The sequence below is a fragment of the Theropithecus gelada genome, chromosome 16 (genome assembly GCF_003255815.1).
Source record: "Theropithecus gelada isolate Dixy chromosome 16, Tgel_1.0, whole genome shotgun sequence".
NCBI classification, from domain to species: Eukaryota; Metazoa; Chordata; class Mammalia; order Primates; family Cercopithecidae; genus Theropithecus; species Theropithecus gelada.
Genome location: NC_037684.1, coordinates 76,487,826 through 76,507,344, shown reverse-complemented (window position 1 = coordinate 76,507,344; position 19,519 = coordinate 76,487,826). Strand labels below are relative to the sequence as shown.

At 40.2% G+C, this 19,519-nt stretch overlaps 1 protein-coding gene across 2 annotated transcripts in view; it reads right to left on the bottom strand.

Moving 5' to 3' along the window:
- Positions 1–19,519, bottom strand: part of TTC19 (tetratricopeptide repeat domain 19) — a 32,293-nt gene that overhangs the window by 6,242 nt on the left and 6,532 nt on the right. For both annotated transcript variants that reach the window (XM_025363077.1, XM_025363076.1), the window contains exon 7: positions 17,420–17,514. In XM_025363077.1, coding sequence (XP_025218862.1) covers positions 17,420–17,514 — 95 coding nt within the window. The remainder of the gene's footprint in view (positions 1–17,419; positions 17,515–19,519) is intronic.

The window sequence follows — 19,519 nt, the reverse complement described above, 5'->3', positions numbered from 1 at the left end:
TCCAAGAATATCCTGAAATTTCTGCTAAACTAAATCACTTGTTAATCAACTGATTAGCACTTCCTAATTAGTGTTAATGGTTTTAGTAGAGGGAATAAAGGAGAATCTAACAACGCTATTGATGAAACTCATCTGCTTCAAACACCTAGAAATCTTAGATAAACTGTAACACACATCCTTTCCATGCAGAGCTGAGCTCCCAAGAGAAGGAAATCCCAAGTGCCAGAAATTAGGAGTAAGCTAAAACCCAAAGTGGAGAGTCTGTGAGTTGACACAGCAAAAGCCTGGTTTTTGTTGTAGCTTGAGCGTTTCTGTAATCCAGGAATTCAAGCTGTTCATGTGTACTAAACAGAACTAGATCCGAAGCCAATGCATAAAACCAGGATTACCATTAGGACCACAACCCCAGGAAAAGAATGTATGTGAAAAGAATTGCACCACTCCAACCTACACTTCCCCTAACCCCCTGACCACAGGCACAGGGAAACAACAAGGAGCTCTGAATGGCCAAGTCTGGAATCTAGATGAGAAAAATGACTACCCTGTAAATTTGATGTCTAAATTTGTAACATCCACTTTGGCCAGGAGCTGAGTGCCTGGAAGACACAAAACTATTCTGGAATCTCACTATATAGCTAAAACCTTGCTGAAGATGAATGTATAATCCAAATAAATGAGAATCAGCAGACAGTAAGAAAGCAGGCCTCATCCCCCAAAATTTTATAAAATCAGACAACTCCAGTAGTTCTTACTTCCAGTAAGTCTAGCATACGCCACCTGAGTCTTGTACCTGTAATTGCCCTTTGCCTGTAATTTTCTTCCCTCACAAATAGCCACTTGCCTATTCTCTCCCATTCACCAGGTTTCATACTAACAAGGCCTTCCCTACCCCCTCTATAAGACAGCATACTTCCCCAATGTATTCCTGCTATACATATTCCTTCATAAATATCTACATAGCACTCTGGACACACCAACTTACTGGATAGTGCTTACTATGCGTCTTTCCCCCACCAGAAATGTAGCTCCATGAGGCAGTGACTTTTTTGTTTTTTCTTTTTTGAGACGAAGTCTCACTCTGTCGCCCAGGCTGGAGTGCAGTGGCACAATCTCCGCTCACTGCGACCTCCGCCTCCCTGGTTCAGGTGATTCTTCTGCCTCAGCCTCCCGAGTAGCTGGGACTACAGGTGCACCACCACGCCCAGCTAATTTTTTTTTTTTTTTTTGTATTTGTAGTAGAGACGGGATTTCACAATATTGGCCAGGCTAGTCTTGAACTCTTGACCTCTTGATCCGCCTGTCTCAGCCACCCAAAGTGCTGAGATTACAGGCGTGAGCCACTGCACCCAGCCAACTTTGTTTTATTTATATCTGTATCTCAGAACCTAGCAGCATATCTAGCATGTAATGGGCATTCAGTATTTCTGACTGAACTGTTGAATGGATGAACAAATAGAAAGAATTACAAAAGGGCTAGGCATGGTGGCTCACACCCGCAAGCCTGTACTTTGGGAGGCCAAGGCAGGAGGACCACTTCAGCCCAGGAGGTCGAGACCAGCCTGGGCAACATAGCAAAACCTCATCTCTACCCTCCCCAACCCCCCCAAAAAATATATACACTCCCCAAAAAATACATATATATAAGTCAGACATGGTGGCACGTGCCTGTAGTCCTTATTCTTCTGGAGGCTGAGGTGGGAGGATCACTCGGTATCAGGAGTTTAAAGTTGCAGTGAGCTGTGATCATGTCACTGCACTCACTCCAGCCTGGCCAAAGGAAGACCTTGTCTCTTGTGGGGGAAAAAAAATAAGGTACTGAATTAAATAGGGAAAAATTATAATGAAACTAAAAATTAGTTATAATTACAGATTTAAACATTAGCACCCCACGAATTTATGAAAACCCAATATAGAGATGTCATTACAAATCAAGATATAACAAGCACAAACTATGAAGATAAATATCAAGATTCTGTTAATATCCAAAGTTTTAATCTATGTCAAATGCCCTAATGTGAAAAGACAAGCTACAAAGAGATAAGTAACCTACAAAAATATAAAATGATCGAATAAATAAGGAACTCTTACAGATTGTTAAGAAAAAAACAACCCCTCAAAAAAATAGGCAAAGGATATGAATAATTTTCAGAGCACATAATCTAATAGCCAATAAATACAGTAATCAGAAACATAGTGAGGCCACAATGAAATTCCTTTTCAAACCCTGCAGATTATCAAAAATATCTGATGATAACAAAGATATACAGAGAGCATCACGAACACTAATATATTGCTAGTCAAAATGTAAACTGGTAAAACCACTTTGATCAGCAATTTGGTTTTTGTTGTTTTTGAGACAGAGTCTTGCTCTGTTGCCCAGGCTGGAGTGCAGTGGCATGATCTCAGCTTATTACAACCTCTACCTTCCCGGGTTTAAGCGATTCTTGTACCTCAGCCTTCCAAGTAGTTGGGATTACAGGTGCCCACCACCACGCCTGGCTTTTTTTTTTTTAAGTAGAGATGGAGTTTCACCTTATTGGCCAGGCTGGTCTCCAACTCCTGACCTCAAGTGATCTGCCCATCTCAGCATCCCAAAGTGCTGGGATTACAGGTGTGAGCCACTACACCCAGCCTGATAAGCAATTTGGTATATGCACCGGGCAACTCCACTTTTATGTACATATTCCAGGGACTATCTTGCAGGTGTGTACAAAGACGCAGGTCCAAGAATGTTCAGTGAAGTAGGACTTTTAATAGCAAAAACATATAGAATGACCCAACAGGTCCATCAATAGAACTGTGGGGTATATTTCGGTGTTTTAGACATGAAGTCCTTGCCCATGCCTATATCCTGAATGGTAGTGCCTAGGTTTTCTTCTAGGGTTTTTATGGTTTTAGGTCTAACATTTAAGTCTTAAATCCATCTTGAATTAATTTTTGTATAAGGTGTAAGGAAGGGATCCAGTTTCAGCTTTCTACATATGGCTAGCCAGTTTTCCAACACCATTTATTAAATAGGGAATCCTTTCACCATTTCTTGTTTTTGTCAGGTTTATCAAAGATCAGATGGTTATAGATGTGTAGTATTATTTCTGAGGTTTCTGTTCTGTTCCATTGGTCTATATCTCTGTTTTTGTACCAGTACTATGCTGTTTTGGTTACTGTAGCCTTGTAGTACAGTTTGAAGTCAGGTAGCGTGATGCCTCCAGCTTTGTTCTTTTGGCTTAGGATTGTCTTGGCAATGCGGGCTCTTTTTTTGGTTCCAATTCTGTGAAGAAAGTCATTGGTAGCTTGATGGCAATGGGCACTGAATCTAAATTACCTTGGGCAGTATGGCTATTTCCACAATATTGATTCTTCCTATCCATGAGCATGGAATGTTCTTCCATTTGTTTGTGTCCTCTTTTATTTCGTTGAGCAAGTGATTTGTAGTTCTCCTTGAAGAGGTCCTTCACATCCCTTGTAAGTTGGATTCCTAGGTATTTTATTCTCTTTGAAGCAATTGTGAATGGGAGTTCACTCATGATTTGGCTCTCTGTCTGTTATTGGTGTATAAGAATGCTTGTGATTTTTACATATTGATTTTGTATCCTGAGACTTTGCTGAAGTTGCTTATCAGCTTAAGGAGATTTGGGGCTGAGGCCAAAAGCAATGGCAACAAAAGCCAAAATTGACAAATGGGATCTAATTAAACTAAAGAGCTTCTGCACAGCAAAAGAAACTACCATCAGAGTGAACAGGCAACCTACAGAATGGGAGAAAATTTTTGCAATCTACTCATCTGACAAAGGGCGAATATCCAGAATCTACAAAGAATTCAAACAAATTTACAAGAAAAAAACAAATAACCCCATCAAAAAGTGGGCGAAGGATATGAACAGACACTTCTCAAAAGAAGACATTTATGCAGCCAACAGACACATGAAAAAATGCTCATCATCACTGGCCATCAGAGAAATGCAAATCAAAACCACAATGAGATACCATCTCACATGAGTTAGAATGGCGATCATTAAAAAGTCACGAAACAACAGGTGCTGGAGAGGATGTGGAGAAATACGAATACTTTTACGCTGCTGGTGGGACTATAAACTAGTTCAACCATTGTGGAAGACAGTGTGGCGATTCCTCAAGGATCTAGAAGTAGAAATACCATTTGACCCAGCCATCCCATTACTGGGTATATACCCAAAGGATTATAAATCATGCTGCTATAAAGACACATGCACACATATGTTTACTGCAGCACTATTCACAATAGCAAAGACTTGGAACCAACCCAAATGTCCATGAATGATAGACTGGATTAAGAAAATGTGGCACATATACACCATGGAATACTATGCAGCAATAAAAAAGGATGAGTTCATGTCTTTTGTAGGGACATGGATGAAGCTGGGAACCATCATTCTGAGCAAACTATGGCAAGTACAAAAAACCAAACATCGCATGTTCTCACTCATAGGTGGGAATTGAACAATGAGAACACTTGGACACAGGAAGGGGAACATCATACACCGGGGCCTGTCGTGGGGTGAGGGGAGGAGGGAGGGATACCAATAGGAGATACACCTAATGTAAATGACGAGTTAATGGGTGCAGCACACCAACAAGGCACTTACTGACATATGTAACAAACCTGCACGTTGTGCACGTCTGTCCTATGATTTAAAGTATTAAAAAAAAAAAAAAAACTGGTATATTTCTACAATGGACTACTATATCATGGTTGTAGTGAGGGAATCACACAGGGCCACCTTTAGCTTGTGTCCACACTTGTGAGAACAGAAAAAAGATTCACCTTACCCCTCACCCCAGATTAATTAGAGGAAGTCACTCTTTAAAGACAGATGCAACCCAGCAGACATGCAGTTTGGCAAGCAAACAGGGCCTCTGTGCTAAGAAAACTGCTTTAAATATCAGCCCAATAAATCTCATTAACATAATATTGAGTGACAAAAGCAAACTACAAAAACAATTGTACAGTATGATACCATTCATATTAAGTTTAAAAACATATTAGCCCTATGGTATATTGTTTGTTTTGGAGACGGAGTCTTCACTCTGTCACCCAGGCTAGAGTGCAGTGGCGCGATCTCAGCTCACTGTAACCTCTGCCTCTCAGGTTCAAGCAATTCTCCTGCCTCAGCCTCCCGAGTAGGGGGGAATACAGGCGCCCGCCACCATGCTGGGCTAATTTTTGTATTTTTAGTAGAGACAAGGTTCCGCCATGTTGGCCAGGCTGGTCTCGAACTCCTGACCTCAGATGATCCACCTGTCTTGGCCTCCCAAAGGGCTGGGATTACATGTGTGAGCCACTGTACCCAGCAATATATTGTTTATTGATATATACAAGTGCAATAAGTAGGCAAACAAAACCAAATTGAGGATAGCAGCTACCCCTAGGCAGGGAGGGGTATACAGGGGTTTAAATATCAAAAAAAAAAAAAAAAAATCTAAAGCAAATACGGTAAAACATTGAAATTTGGCCAAGGCTGAAAGAATACAGATATTTGGTAAGTCCTGAAAACTTTACTTTTGTTTGAAATCTATTTTAAAAAAATACATCAGAGCGCAGCCAGGCGTGATGCCTCATGCCCATAATGCCAGCATTTGGGGAGGTCAGGGCAAGTAGATTGCTTAAACTCAGAAGTTCAAGACCAGCCTGGGCAAGATGGTGAAACTCTGCCTCTACGAAAAATCCAGAAATTAGCCAGGCATGGTGGCATGCGCATGCAGTCTCAGCTACTTGGGAGGCTGAGGTAGGAGGATCAGGTGAGCCTGGGAGGTTGAGGCTGCAGTGTGCCATGACTGCACCACTGCACTCCAGCCTGGGCGACACAGTGAGACCCTATCTCAAAAAACAAAAAACAAATCAGAAGAAAAGCACAGAACTGACTTTCCTTAATCATAAATCGGTCATGTGGAATATCAACTGAAGAAACTCCCAAAATATAGACGAGAAAACTGATGGAAGAGGGGATAATGTGAAGGATAGAGAAGAGAGAGGTCAACATACAGGTAAAGGACATTCCAGAGTAAAAGGCGGCCGGGCGCGGTGGCTCAAGCCTGTAATCCCAGCACTTTGGGAGGCCGAGACGGGCGGATCACAAGGTCAGGAGATCGAGACCATCCTGGCTAACACGGTGAAACCCCGTCTCTACTAAAAAAATACAAAAAACTAGCCGGGCGAGGTGGCGGGCGCCTGCAGTCCCAGCTACTCGGGAGGCTGAGGCAGGAGAATGACGTAACCCGGGAGGCGGAACTTGCAGTGAGCTGAGATCCGGCCACTGCACTCCAGCCTGGGCGACAGAGCGAGACTCCGTCTCAAAAAAAAAAAAAAAAAAAAAGGCAGAGTAAAAGGCCAGAGCATGTGGGACAGAAGCATTGAGCCAGGATAGACTACAGAAGCTCCAGAGAACTGGATGCTAAAAATGAAGGTTCACCAGGGATTAAACAAGCTTCACAAACAGACAACTCCCTAACCTTATGCTGATGTAACTTCTGAGTCCAGCAAAGCATCTGAGCAGGAGAAAATAGACTACTTAAAAAACAAGGCAAATATGCAGGCTTCAGAATTCTCCTCTGCAATAAATTCCACTAAGTCTAAAATTCCAGATCACAGAGAAAAAACAAGTGAGGAAAAGGGAAAGGTAGGATAATGTTAAAATGTACTCATCTCATTTTAGAGAAGAAACTGAAAACAATTTTTTTTCCTCTGAGTCAACTATGTCTTTAAGAAATGTTTAGGTTACTCCTTATAGAACTGAAAATCATATATACATATACCTTCCCTACAAAATACAAATATAGGTCAGTGAGGGAAAAATTCCTATAAAAGGAACTGAAAACAAAGGAATTAACAAAAATGCAATAATTAGACCAATTATCCCTTTCAATACCAATTTGTTTTTGTTTTGTTTTGTTTGTTTGAGACAGAATTTCACTCTTCTTAACCAGGCTGGAGTGCGATGGCGCGATCTCGGCTCACTGCAACCTCCACCTCCCAGGTTCATGTGATTCTCCTGCCTCAGCCTCCCGAGTAGCTGAAATTATAGGTGCCCACCACCACACCCAGCTAATTTTTTGTATTTTTAGTAGAGATGGGGTTTCACTATGTTGGCCAGGCTGGTCTTGAACTCCTGACTTCAGGTAATGCACCTGCCTCAGCCTCCCAAAGTGCTGGGATTACAGGTGTGAGCCACTGCACCCAGCCTCAATACTAATTTTTAAAAGGTTTTCAGATTCTGTATCAGAAGACAGTGATACTCAGGTTTAAAAAAAAAATCCAACCATAGCTTTCTACAAAAGATACACTGAAAAATGACTCAGAAAAATTTAAGGGTTAAGATATAGTAGATAATATAAAACTAGAATTTGTAACAAATACCTTAAATAGGGAAAAAGGAATCATTTTCCTGATGAAGGGACAATTCATAACAAAGATAGATATATCTATATCTGGGACTGTCTAAACAGCACAGAAACATGTATAAAGAAAGAAGATTTTTAAAAAGTTATCAGCCAGGCATGGTGGCTCATGCCTAGAATCCCAGCACTTGGAGGCTGAGGCAGGTGGACCACCTGAGGTCAGGAGTTCGAGACCAGCCTGGACAACATGGTGAAACCTGATCTCAACTAAAAATACAAAAATTAGCCGGATCCAATGGCACATGCCTGTACTCCCGCTACTCGGGAGGCTGAGGCACGAGAATCGCTTGAACCCGGGAAGTGGAAGTTGCAGTGAGCCGAGATTGCGCCACCGCACTCCAGCCTGGGTGACAGAGCAAGACTCCGTCTCAAAGAAAAAAAAAAAAAATTAGAACAACTTGACAAAATCAGTAAGGACACAAAAGACTTGAATAACACTATAAACCAACTAGACCTAACAGATATTCATAGAAAACTCCATTCAACAGAATACACATACTTCTCAAATGCACATGCAACATTCTCCAGGATAAGCCATATGTGAGGCCATACAACAAGTCTCAATAAATAAAATCATGCACAGTTGTTCTCTGAACACAATGGAATGAAACTGGATTCAACAGAAGAAAATTTGAGAAATTCACTATATGTGGAAATTAATCTATATACTCCTAAATATCCAAAGGGTCAAAGAAGAAATCCAAAAAAAAATTGGAAAATACTTGAGACACATGAAAATATACCTTACCAAAATTAATGAGATGCAGCTAAAGCTTATAGTTATAAATGGCAATTATGTTAGAAGCAAAACCTTAAATCAGTCACCTCATCTCCTGCCTAAGAGACCAGAAAAAAGGGAACAAAATAAACCCAAAGCAAACAGGAGAGATGCAATAAAGACAGAGAAGAAATAAGTGAAATAGAAAATAGAAAAACAATAAAGAAAATTAATGAAACCAGAAGATGGCTTTTTGAATGAATCAATAAAATTAACAAAAACCAAGGAGAAACTATTAATACAATAGCCAGGAAGGTCCTTCATAAATTGAGAGTAATAAAATATAGGTGCCAAATCATGTAATAGATTAGTAAATATATCACATTCCACACACTCTTATATAACAGTGCCTAATGAGTACCGGTCATAGTCCTGGAGCATTTCATTCTCATAACTCTTACGAGGTAAGTTCTATTATTATTTTCATTTTATTGATAAGGAAGCTGAGAATAGAGAAGTTAAATAACTTGTCCACTGCTAGTAAGTGGTAGAACCAGAATCTGAACTCAGGCTCCAGACTGTAAGCACTCATGAAACCAAATATTACGTCATCAAAAATAACTTTCTAGAAATATTTTATTTAAAATATAAAAATAAAAAGTTTCAAGGAAAGGAGGAGGAAAGAATCAATGGGAAACATCTTTTTACTAATTTAAAAAGAAATCCATAAAATTAGGAACTAGAAAAGGAAGATGATATCAGGTATGTTAAGAGTAGTGTAAAATATGCTTTAAAAATATAATTCCTTAAAGTTTCTTCTAGGAAATTAGTAAGTTATAAAATTTGTTCACCCATACGTTCATTTATTCAATAGATATTAATGCTTATCATGTATTAGCACTGTCCTATATTGAAATTAAGGAAATGGAAGAAATACATGAGTAATCAAGAAGGAAGAAAAAAATCTGTCAGAGAATTAACTCAGGAGTTCTGGTCCATCTGGCATGATAGACTCTACAACTTTCAAGGAACAGACCATTCCAATGCAATATCATACACTTATTTCAGAATAGAAAATAAAGCATCCCAATTCATTTTATCACATTAATACAATCCTGCAATAACAAATAATACAAATACAATAGTACAAACAATACAATAAGAAATTTACTGTGGATCTCATAAGAAACACAAAAGTTACATATCAGCATTAAATATTATCCAGCACTACACAGGTACTAAGCAATTAACCTACAAGCAAGCCTGGTCTGCTCTAGATATATAATAGTAATAAATCTAGTCACATAGTTTGGTACCAAATTGGATAGAAGACTAAGTTGCCTATTACTACTATTTCTTGATGGTACGCCAATGAACTAATTTTATAAAGGGTGGGGAAAGGAGACAGTAGTGTAACTCTCTGGAAGGAAACAATTACAGCTTGAGTATTCCTTATCTGAAATGTTTAGGACCAAAAGTGTTTCAAATTTCAGATTTTTTGAGTTTGGAATATTTGCTTTGGATACTGCCAGCATCCCAAAACCAAAAACCCAAATCCAAATGCTCCAATGAGTACTTTCTTTGTACATCATGTTGGCACTCAGAAAGCTTCAGTTTTGGGGGATGCTCCACCTGTACCATCATTTCTGGAATGTATGATTATAACTCTGGAATTAGTGTGAATATCAACTAAAAAGCAAAGAGTTCAGTCAAGGAGTCAGTTAGAATCAAATTTAATAAATAGCTGCCATTTATATGAAGAAAACTGTAATATAAGCAGGAGCTATAGAATGTTCCTCAGTGAGACGGCTCACTATTACAAAGATTTTCCTTTGCTAGCAGAGCAGCTGGTTTGTCCCAGTATCCGTTCTTTTCTCACATGACTCACATCCTCAGGAAAAGATACTGATGAGTTTTAGCCAATCATGATAATCCATTTTTCTTCCCAAGGACTGGGTTAGAAATGGCATGTAACCCAATTCTAACCAATAAGAAGTAAGGATAATCTACTTGGAGACTTCTGGGAAAGATTACCTTGATCCTATGAGAAACATCAAAGAAGTCTCCTTTTCCTCTGGACACTGTCATTTCTGGATGAGATTCCTGGGAATTGCTAGTTTCACGTTTCAACCACCAGGGGAGCATGGGAAAAAAATACATGAGTGAGGAAAGATGGAAAGAGCCTGTTCCTTCATGATTTCAATGAATCACATTATCAACTAACTCAACAGCCTGCTCCCTGTCACTGAACTGCCAGTTACTTGACATAAATGTCCTTACTGTTAAACCTAATTTAGCTGAAATTTCTGCTCTTTGCAGTCAAAGATATGCTAACTTATTCAGATGGCAATCTCCTCAGACTAATTTGTAAATATAATGCAAATCTGATAATTCAGTTTCAAGGCACTTTAGGAACTTGAAAAAATAATTCTAAAATTCATGTGAAAACAGTGAAATGTGGGAAGGAATTCTGCAAAGGAAGCATGTGTCAACTGTCCTACCATATAACTCAAATATATAATTCAAACAATGTATACTGTTATAAAACTCATCAGATAAATACATCAGAATGGAAAACCCCAAAAGAAACCCAAGTATATACTAATTAGTACATATAGACTGATTACTATCTGTAAGAAAATAGTCACCAGCTTCACACCAAAATAAATTCCAGATATACTAAAAAGTTAAATTAAAAATGTTTAGAAATACAAGGAGAAAAATAGAAAATTATAAGGAAAGATAAGTGAGGATGCATACGATTTCAAAGCTTGAAAAATACTTCTAAGCATTAAGCTCCAGAAGAGCAGGGACTTTTACCTTACTTGCTGCTATTCAAATCCTAGAATACCTGGCACAGAACAGCTACTCAGTGTGTATTAAAGACGAATAAAAGCAAAGGAAATTAGAAATGAATTCTGATCTAATTCTGAAAAGATTACTCGTGCAAGTAACAAAAATGCCCTAAAATGAATACATATTACGATTCATTTATATAATTTTAATTTGTTTTGAGACAGGGTCTCTCTCTACTGCCTGCGCTAAAGGACAGTGGCACTATGATAGCTCACTGCAGCCTCAACCTTTTGGGCTCAAGTTATCCTCCTCCCTCAGTCTGCTAAGTAGCTGGGACCACAGGCATGTGCCACCGTGCCCAGGCAATTTTTTTATTTTTTGAAGAGACAGGATCTCACCATGTTGCCCAGTCTGGTCTCAAACTCCTGGGCTCAAGCGATCCTCCCACCTTGGCCTCCCAAAGTGTTGGGATTACAGGCATGAGTCACTGCACCCAGCCTATTTAAATTTTTAAAAGCAATATGCAAAAATTAAATGACACCTTCTTAAGGGACACAGAGTAAAACTAAAGAAAAGCAAATGGGCCGGGCATGGTGGCTCATACCTGTAATCCCAGCACTTTGGGAGGCTGAGGCAGACAGATCACCTGAGGTCGGCAGTTTGAGACCAGCCTGACCAACATGGAGAAACCCCACCTCTACTAAAAATACAAAATTAGCTGGGCGTGGTGGCATATGCCTGTAGTCCCAGCTACTCGGGAGGCTGAGGCAGGAGAATCACTTGAACCTGGGAGGTGGAGGTTGCGGTGAGCCGAGATCGTGCCATTGAATGATAGTGACAAGATTAAGGAGAGTATTATCTCAGGTAGGAAGAGCTCCAAAGGTACTGGTAATGCTGGGTCCCTTGTCTATACTCACAATCATCTTCCGCCTACGCCCACCCACCCCCGCCCCAAGACAGGGTCTTGCTCTGTCACCCAGGCTGGAGCACAGTGGTGGGACCTCAGCTCACTGCAACCTCCACCTCCCAGGCTCAAGAGATTCTCACCTCAGCCTCCCGAGTAGCTGGGACTACAGGTGTGCAACACCACGCCCAGATAATTTTTGTAAACATGGGGTTTTGCCACATTGCCAGGGCTGGTCTTGAATACCTGACCTCAAGTGATCCTCCCACCTTGGCCTCCCAAAGTGCTGGGATTACAGGCATGAGCCACTGTGCCTGGCCAATTCTCATAATTCTTTATACAAATGTTAACTTCACATTCCCTTTTTATTAGGAAAAAAAACCACTCTATAAACACAAATCAGGAGGAAAACCCAAGAGACAAAGGATTAATGTTTTTACTATAAAGCTCCAATGAAAGATAAACCTCTCAGCACCCTAAGACATGGTGAGAAAAAAAAGATAAACCTCACTGTTTATCAAAGAAATGCTAGATAATGCATCAAGGCCATATCATCAAGCTAACAAAGATTATAAAAATTAATGAGTTTTGGGAAGGAGGACATAGCCTTATCACAATAATAAAAACCACTAACAAACTCTTTTTGAGCAGCTACAATGTATTATTCTAAGTACTTTTTATGTATTAACTCATTCCACCTTCCTAAAGGTCCTATGCATATTACTCTTAATCCCATACTGAAGAAAAAGCACACAGGGATTAAGTAATTTGACTAAAGTCACAAAGCACATAAATAGCCAGACCAAGAAATGTAAATTAACACAGTCCTTTCAATGGCAATTTGGCAACAGTCATCAACAACCTTAAAATGTGCTACTCTTGACTTGGAAATCTCAGTGCTAAGAAGCCACTTTAAAAAAACAGGTTTGGACACCATCTTGATGCCCAATAACAGATTTACTATTCTGAACTGAACACATACATTCCTCTCCACTCCTTCCCCAAATACCACTAAAATGAAAGTTACAGGATGAAAAAGATTAACATGGCTGGGCATGGTGGCTCATGCCTGTAATCCCAACACTTTGGGAGGCTGAGGCGGGCGGATCGCCTGAAGTCAGGAGTTCCAGACCAGGCCAGCCAACATGGTGAAACCCCATCTCTACTAAAAATACAAAATTAGCCAGGCGTGGTAGCTCACGCCTGTAATCCCAGCTACTTAGGAGGCAGAGGCATGAGAATTGCTTAAACCCAGGAGGCGGAGCTTGCAGTGAGCCAAAATCGAGCCACTGCACTCCAGCCTGGGCGACAGAGTGAGACCCCGTCTCAACGAAAACAAACAAAAAAGGAAGATGAAGACTGAATGCCTATGGCCAGCCATGCCAATGAAAAGTGAGCCAACATGAACTCTAGAACACTGGGAAAGCTTATGAATTGAAGAAAGCAAATAATATATAAAAGTGAAGAATCTGACATATACATAACAAACGGAGCCACAAAAAAACCTAGTTAACTTCAGAGGAAGCAAAATGTACACAAAAGGAAATGTAATTGTGTAATCATGTTACTTGGCTCAGCAGCTAACACTATTCATACACTCATAATATAGACACAAGCAGAAATTGCACTAAATATTCACTTTCCCATAAATCAACAGATTCTGAAAATAATGAATTAGGAAATAGCAATTTATATTACTGAGAAATGTGAAGGTAAATACCAGAGGAAGCTGGTTTAAGAGCTGAAAACAGGGGCCGGGCGCTGTGGCTCATGCCTGTAATCCCAGCACTTTGGGAGGCCAAGGCAGGCGGATCACGAGGTCAGGAGATCAAGATCATCCTGGCTAACACAGTGAAACCCCGTCTCTACTAAAAATACAAAAATAGCCGGGCGTGGTGGCGGGCGCCTGTAGTCCCAGCTACTTGGGAGGCCGAGGCATGAGAATCACTTGAACTCGGGAGGCAGTGGTTGCAGTGAGCCGAGATTGCACCATTGCACTCCTGGTGACAGAGCGAGACTCCATCTCAAAAAAATAAAATAAAACAAAACAATAAAAAAAATAGATGGGGTGGGGTGAGGTAGCAAGAAAATGCTCTCTTAAATTAAGCTTTGTACTATTAATATTATTTGACTTTTTATACTAATAGATAACATTGGAAATTAAAAAAATATAAATTTGTGCAAAATTATAGAATACTCAGAGAAACACAAATAAAATATAAATTCCCTATAAACCTACCAACCAAAGAGAATCACTGCCTATATTTTGATATCTATCATTAAGCCTTTGTTCCATTCCTATCATTAGTCTACATACTAACTATACTGTTTTGTAACCAAAGTTTTCACTTAATTTTTTATGGGCATTTCCTCAGTAAGTATATATATATTTACAACATAGGTAACAAAATAATTACCCTAGAGCAAGGTTTTATGTAAGTAATGTAATTTTACGTAATTAAGTAATGCTCTCCTGGGATAGAGATAGTTGTGTCAATAAAAAGCACATAAATTTGATAATGGATTTGCTTTGTGCAAAACTGAATAAGTAGGAATTTATTTCTTTTCTAGAAAAAATAAGATGAAGAATCATGTAACACATTTTCTATACTGCACACCTAGTAAAATGTAAAAATAATATTTATAATAGAGATTAGTTTGCTCTATCCAACAAGAATTCCTTTGCCTGGAAAAAAAAAAAGTGTTTTCACAATATGTTACTAAATTTTTAAAACTCAGGTTACAAAGTGGGATATACAGTATCATCCCAAATTTATGTCTTAAAATGTAACCTGAAAAGCCGTAGTAAAAAACAGTAGCTCTTTCTTAGTAGTATGATTATAGATGATCTTTACTTCTTAGTGCTTTTCTCAGTTTTCTTCAGTGTTTACTGGAATTACTTTTTGAGTCAGGAAATACAGCTTTACACTCCTAAGAAACCACAGAAAGATAGCAAAGGTGTAAATTGTTCAGAAGCGACTTACTTGACAGCTAGACTTGTTTTTACACCTCTTGTGGATTTCCTCAAAGCACTTCCACACTGCACTGAAACTGGATTTACTTGTTGGTCTTTCTTGGGTCTTTTGTTCTTTCATTCAGTAATTATTGAGCCTCTATTATGTGCCAGGCACTGTTCTAGGCACCGAGGATTTAGCAGTGAGCATAATGGATGAAGTCTCTATCCTTCTTTGATAAGGAAGACAAAGACTAAAAATTTTTAAACAAAAACATACTTTTAGTGGAGAAACAAACACAAGCACACAACACACACACCTCTACTTTCAAGTGTGATGAAGAAAAGTAAAGGAAGGAGGAGTAGAGCAATAGTAAGGTGGGAAGAGATGATAATTTTAGTGAGGAGAGGACTCTGAGGAAGTGCTATTGAGCAGAGACCTGAGTGAAGCACGGGAGTTGGCCAGGAAAAGGTAAGAGAGAACAATCTAGGTAGAGGGAATATCAAGCAAAGAGGCCTTGAGGCAGCATTGAACTTGGAATGTGCCAGAATAAGACCAGTGTGGTGAGACTGGAACAAGCGAGGGGAGAGCAGCAGATGGCGTGGAAGAGGTGGGTGGGCCCAGGTCATAAGCGCCTTACAGGTCCACGCAGGGATTCTAAATTTATTCTAAAGGTGATACAAAGGTACTGAGGTCTTGAAACAGTGATGGCCTGGACCAAAGCAGTAGGGTAATGGGATGAGATGTGGTCAGTATGGATATATTTTGATGGCTGATCCCATATAACTTGCTGATGGATTAGATACGAGGAATGAGGAAGAAATCATGGACAATTCTTAGGTTCTTGGCCAAGGCAACTAAATGAGTAGTGTGCCATTTACAAATCTGGGGCTGACTGGTGAAGAAACAAGTTGTGAGCGGCAAAACTGAAAAGATCTATTTTGGACATGGGAAGTATGAGATGACCATTAGACTTCAAGTCAAGATGTTGGGTAGGCAATCATAATCATAAGTCCGCCATTTGGGGGCAAGTTGGGGCTGAAGGTGTAAATGTAATATTTAAAAGTACGGAACTAAAAGATATCTCCTAGGTGTCGGGGCAGAGAGAAAAGAGAATAGGACTGAAAACAGCCCTAAAGCCTGCCAACATTAAGAGGTAGGGAAGTCTGTTCACCTCACTGGAGAGACCACTGAGGCATCCCAGAAGCCAAGTGAAAGTATTTTCAGTAGGAGACTGACCCCCTAAGTTAAAGCTGCTGATGAGTAAATTAAGGATTGACAAGTAACCATTGGATTTGGTGACTTTGATAAAGGTAGCTTCAGTGGAGTGATGAAAACAAAAAAATTGGTGTACAGTGATCCCTCCTAATCCACAGTTTTCTGGGGTTTCAGTTATCTGCGGTCAACCATGGTCTGAAAAATATTAAATGAAAAATTCCAGAAATAATCCATAAGTTTTTAAATTGCATGCCATTCTGGGTAGCATGATGAAATCTTGCCCTGTCACACTCCATCCTGCCCAGGACGTGAATCACCTCTTTGTCCAGTGTACCCAAGTTGTATACGGCACCTGGCCTCAATCACTTAGCAGCAGTCTCAGGTATCAGATCAACCCACAGTGTCACAGTACTTGTGCTCAAGCAATCCATATTTTACATAATGGCCCCAAAGTATAAGAGTAGTGATACTGGCAATTTGGATATGACAAAGAGAAGTCATAAAGTGCTTCCTTTTAATGAAAAGGTGAAAGTTCTCAATAAGAAAAAAAACAAAACTGTATGCTGAGGTTGATAAGATCTACAATAAGAATGAATCTTCTGTCTGTGACACTGTTAACAGTATATAGTTATAATTGTTCTATAAGTTATTATTGTTAATCTCTTACTGTGCCTAACTTATAAATTAAACTTTATCATAGGTACATATGTATAAGAAAAAAACACAGTGTATTAGAATTCTTTTCAGGCATCTGCTGGGGGTCTTGGAACATATCCCCCATGGATAATAGGGGACTACTGTCTGTTCAAGAGAGAGTTAGAAGACAATTAGGTACAGAAGAGTTGACTGCTGTATCCCTACCATCTTGATAGCTCTTGGTATAGAGTAGGTATTGAATAAATGTCAAATCTGAAAATTCTCAATACCTCAACCCAAATTAAGAAACCCAAAATGGTGGAGAGCTAGAGAACTTCCTGCTCATCCAGTTCTATTCCTAGTCTCTAGAATGAGTGAGGATGAATTGCAAAAACATGAGCTTTTTTTATCTTCTTTCTTAATTTGCTGTATATCTAGGGCTAAAATGTAATAAGCATTTTGATTGGTAGCTGAACTAAGAGATAATAAAAGACCTTCTTCTTCTGCTCCCCGATTTTCCATAAGTTATATATAACTAAAAGTTAACAGATAAATTATGAACATGTCACCAAGGGGGTTAAAAAAAAAAAAACCACCAAAACAGCAAATATTTTAAACAAAACATCTTATTCCAAAACTTCTGCTGATACCGTAAAGATAGGTAACTTTCCCTCTTCCCAATTTAGATCTCTTTCCATTTCTCAAAGTGTAAAGTAAAGCCTTTTGTGGAGAAAAGTGATGCCCAGATAATGGGTTTCCTACCTGACATAATGTCTTCTGCTAATTCCTTTTCTCTTTCAATTTTTTCCTCTAGAGTTGAAATGCAGAATTCATAGCCAGCAATAGCAAATTCCTGTCTGTAAAGCAAAACCAATAATCAGCCATTTACCTTTTCTTCTTTTTTTTTTTTTTTTGCCGTTGAGATGCAGTTTCGCTCTTGTTGCCCAGGCTGGAGTGCAATGGCGCAACCTCGGCTCAGAGCAACCTCCACCTCCCGGGTTCAAGCGATTCTCCTGCCTCAGCTCTCAAGTAGCTGGGATTCCAAGTGTCCGCCACCATGCCCAGCTAATTTTTCTATTTTTAGTAAAGACAGAGTTTCTCCATGTTGGTCAGTCAGGCTGGTCTCGAACTCCTGACCTTAGGTGATCCACCTGCCTCGGCCTCCCAAAGTGGTGGGATTACAGGCGTGAGCCACCACGCCCGGCCCATTTACCTTTTCATAAATTCCTTTTTTATCTTCATTTTTGCAGCTCAGTTTAAACATTACCAGTAAAGGAAGTGTAAAATGGGAAGAGCGAACTTTGTTTAAAGTCTAAGGAGTGTCAAATCTGCCATTTCTCAAAGTAGTTAAAAGTCATCCATTTAATATAACTTAAGACACAAAAAGCTAGGAATGCTGCCCTAATTTTAATAACTGACATAGCCAGCGGTCTTCATCATCTCCCACTAACAGATGGTCTCCAGTGAATCAGTTTCTCCATGTGCGAAAGTCTTACCTCTGTTCAAAGTAATACTACCCTGAACAGAGGTTCAGGCCACCCTGCAGTGAGGATTCCAACTGTTGACCTCATACAGCTTCTCAGGAGCTTTAGTCATTTTATATTTATTTCAAGCTGTAGGTCTCTGATAAAAGTTTCTTTTGCAGAAATGGAACTCCTAGCTGTGGCAATAGAAGTCATTTAACCCAACTCTGTAGCCCTGGACCCTCAATCAATTAGAGAGGGTTCAGTTAACCCAAGCAGGCAGGCTGACTGCTGCTTTTTACAGAGATGCAGAGGAAATGTGACAGAAATCCCTTCTCCATTTAGGAACTCAGTTTTGGTTTTTGTTCTTCGGTTTTGGCTCTAGTTTCTTTTTTTTTTTTTTTTTTTTGAGACGGAGTCTCGCTCTGTCGCCCAGGCTGGAGTGCAGTGGCCGGATCTCAGCTCACTGCAAGCTCCACCTCCCGGGTTCACGCCATTCTCCTGCCTCAGCCTCCCGAGTAGCTGGGACTACAGGCGTCCGCCACATCGCCCGGCTAGTTTTTTGTATTTTTTAGTAGAGACGGGGTTTCACCGTGTTAGCCAGGATAGTCTCGATCTCCTGACCTCGTGATCCACCCGTCTCGGCCTCCCAAAGTGCTGGGATTACAGGCTTGAGCCACCGCGCCCGGCTGGCTCTAGTTGCTTACAGAAGTGGCACTAAAAGCTCATCTTTTCTCTAGTGCTTTGCCAGGGGAGAACTTACGACCCTACTGTTCTGCTGTTCTCAGAAGAACAGAAGCATCCCCTTCCTTCCCTAGACTCAAAACTTGGCAAGAGGGCCCTCTCCAGCCATAACACAGGGCAAGTGGACGCTACCCACAAGATGCTCCCAGTCAGAGCAAGAGGTCCACAAACAATTCCCCTCCTAACTTATATCAGCCTTTCGAAGCCTCAGATCTGGCCATGTCTTTTTCTAGTCTCATGCTTGTCTTAATAAAACAAAATAAAAAGTACAGTATACCATGTAACTTAGAGGCTAATTGTTACTAGCTTTCACGTCTATAAGACTATGAATTTTGGCCGGGCGCGGTGGCTCACGCCTGTAATCCCAGCACTTTGGGAGGCCGAGGCGGGCGGATCACGAGGTCAGGAGGTCAGGAGGTCGAGACCATCCTGGCTAACATGGTGAAACCCCGTCTCTACTAAAAATGCAAAAAAATTAGCCGGGCGAGGCGGCGGGCGCCTGTAGTCCCAGCTACTCGGGAGGCTGAGGCAGGAGAATGGCGTGAACCCGGGAGGCGGAGCTTGCAGTGAGCCGAGATCGCGCCACTGCACTCCAGCCTGGGCGACTAAGCGAGACTCTGTCTCAAAAAAAAAAAAAAAAAAAAAAAAAAAAAAA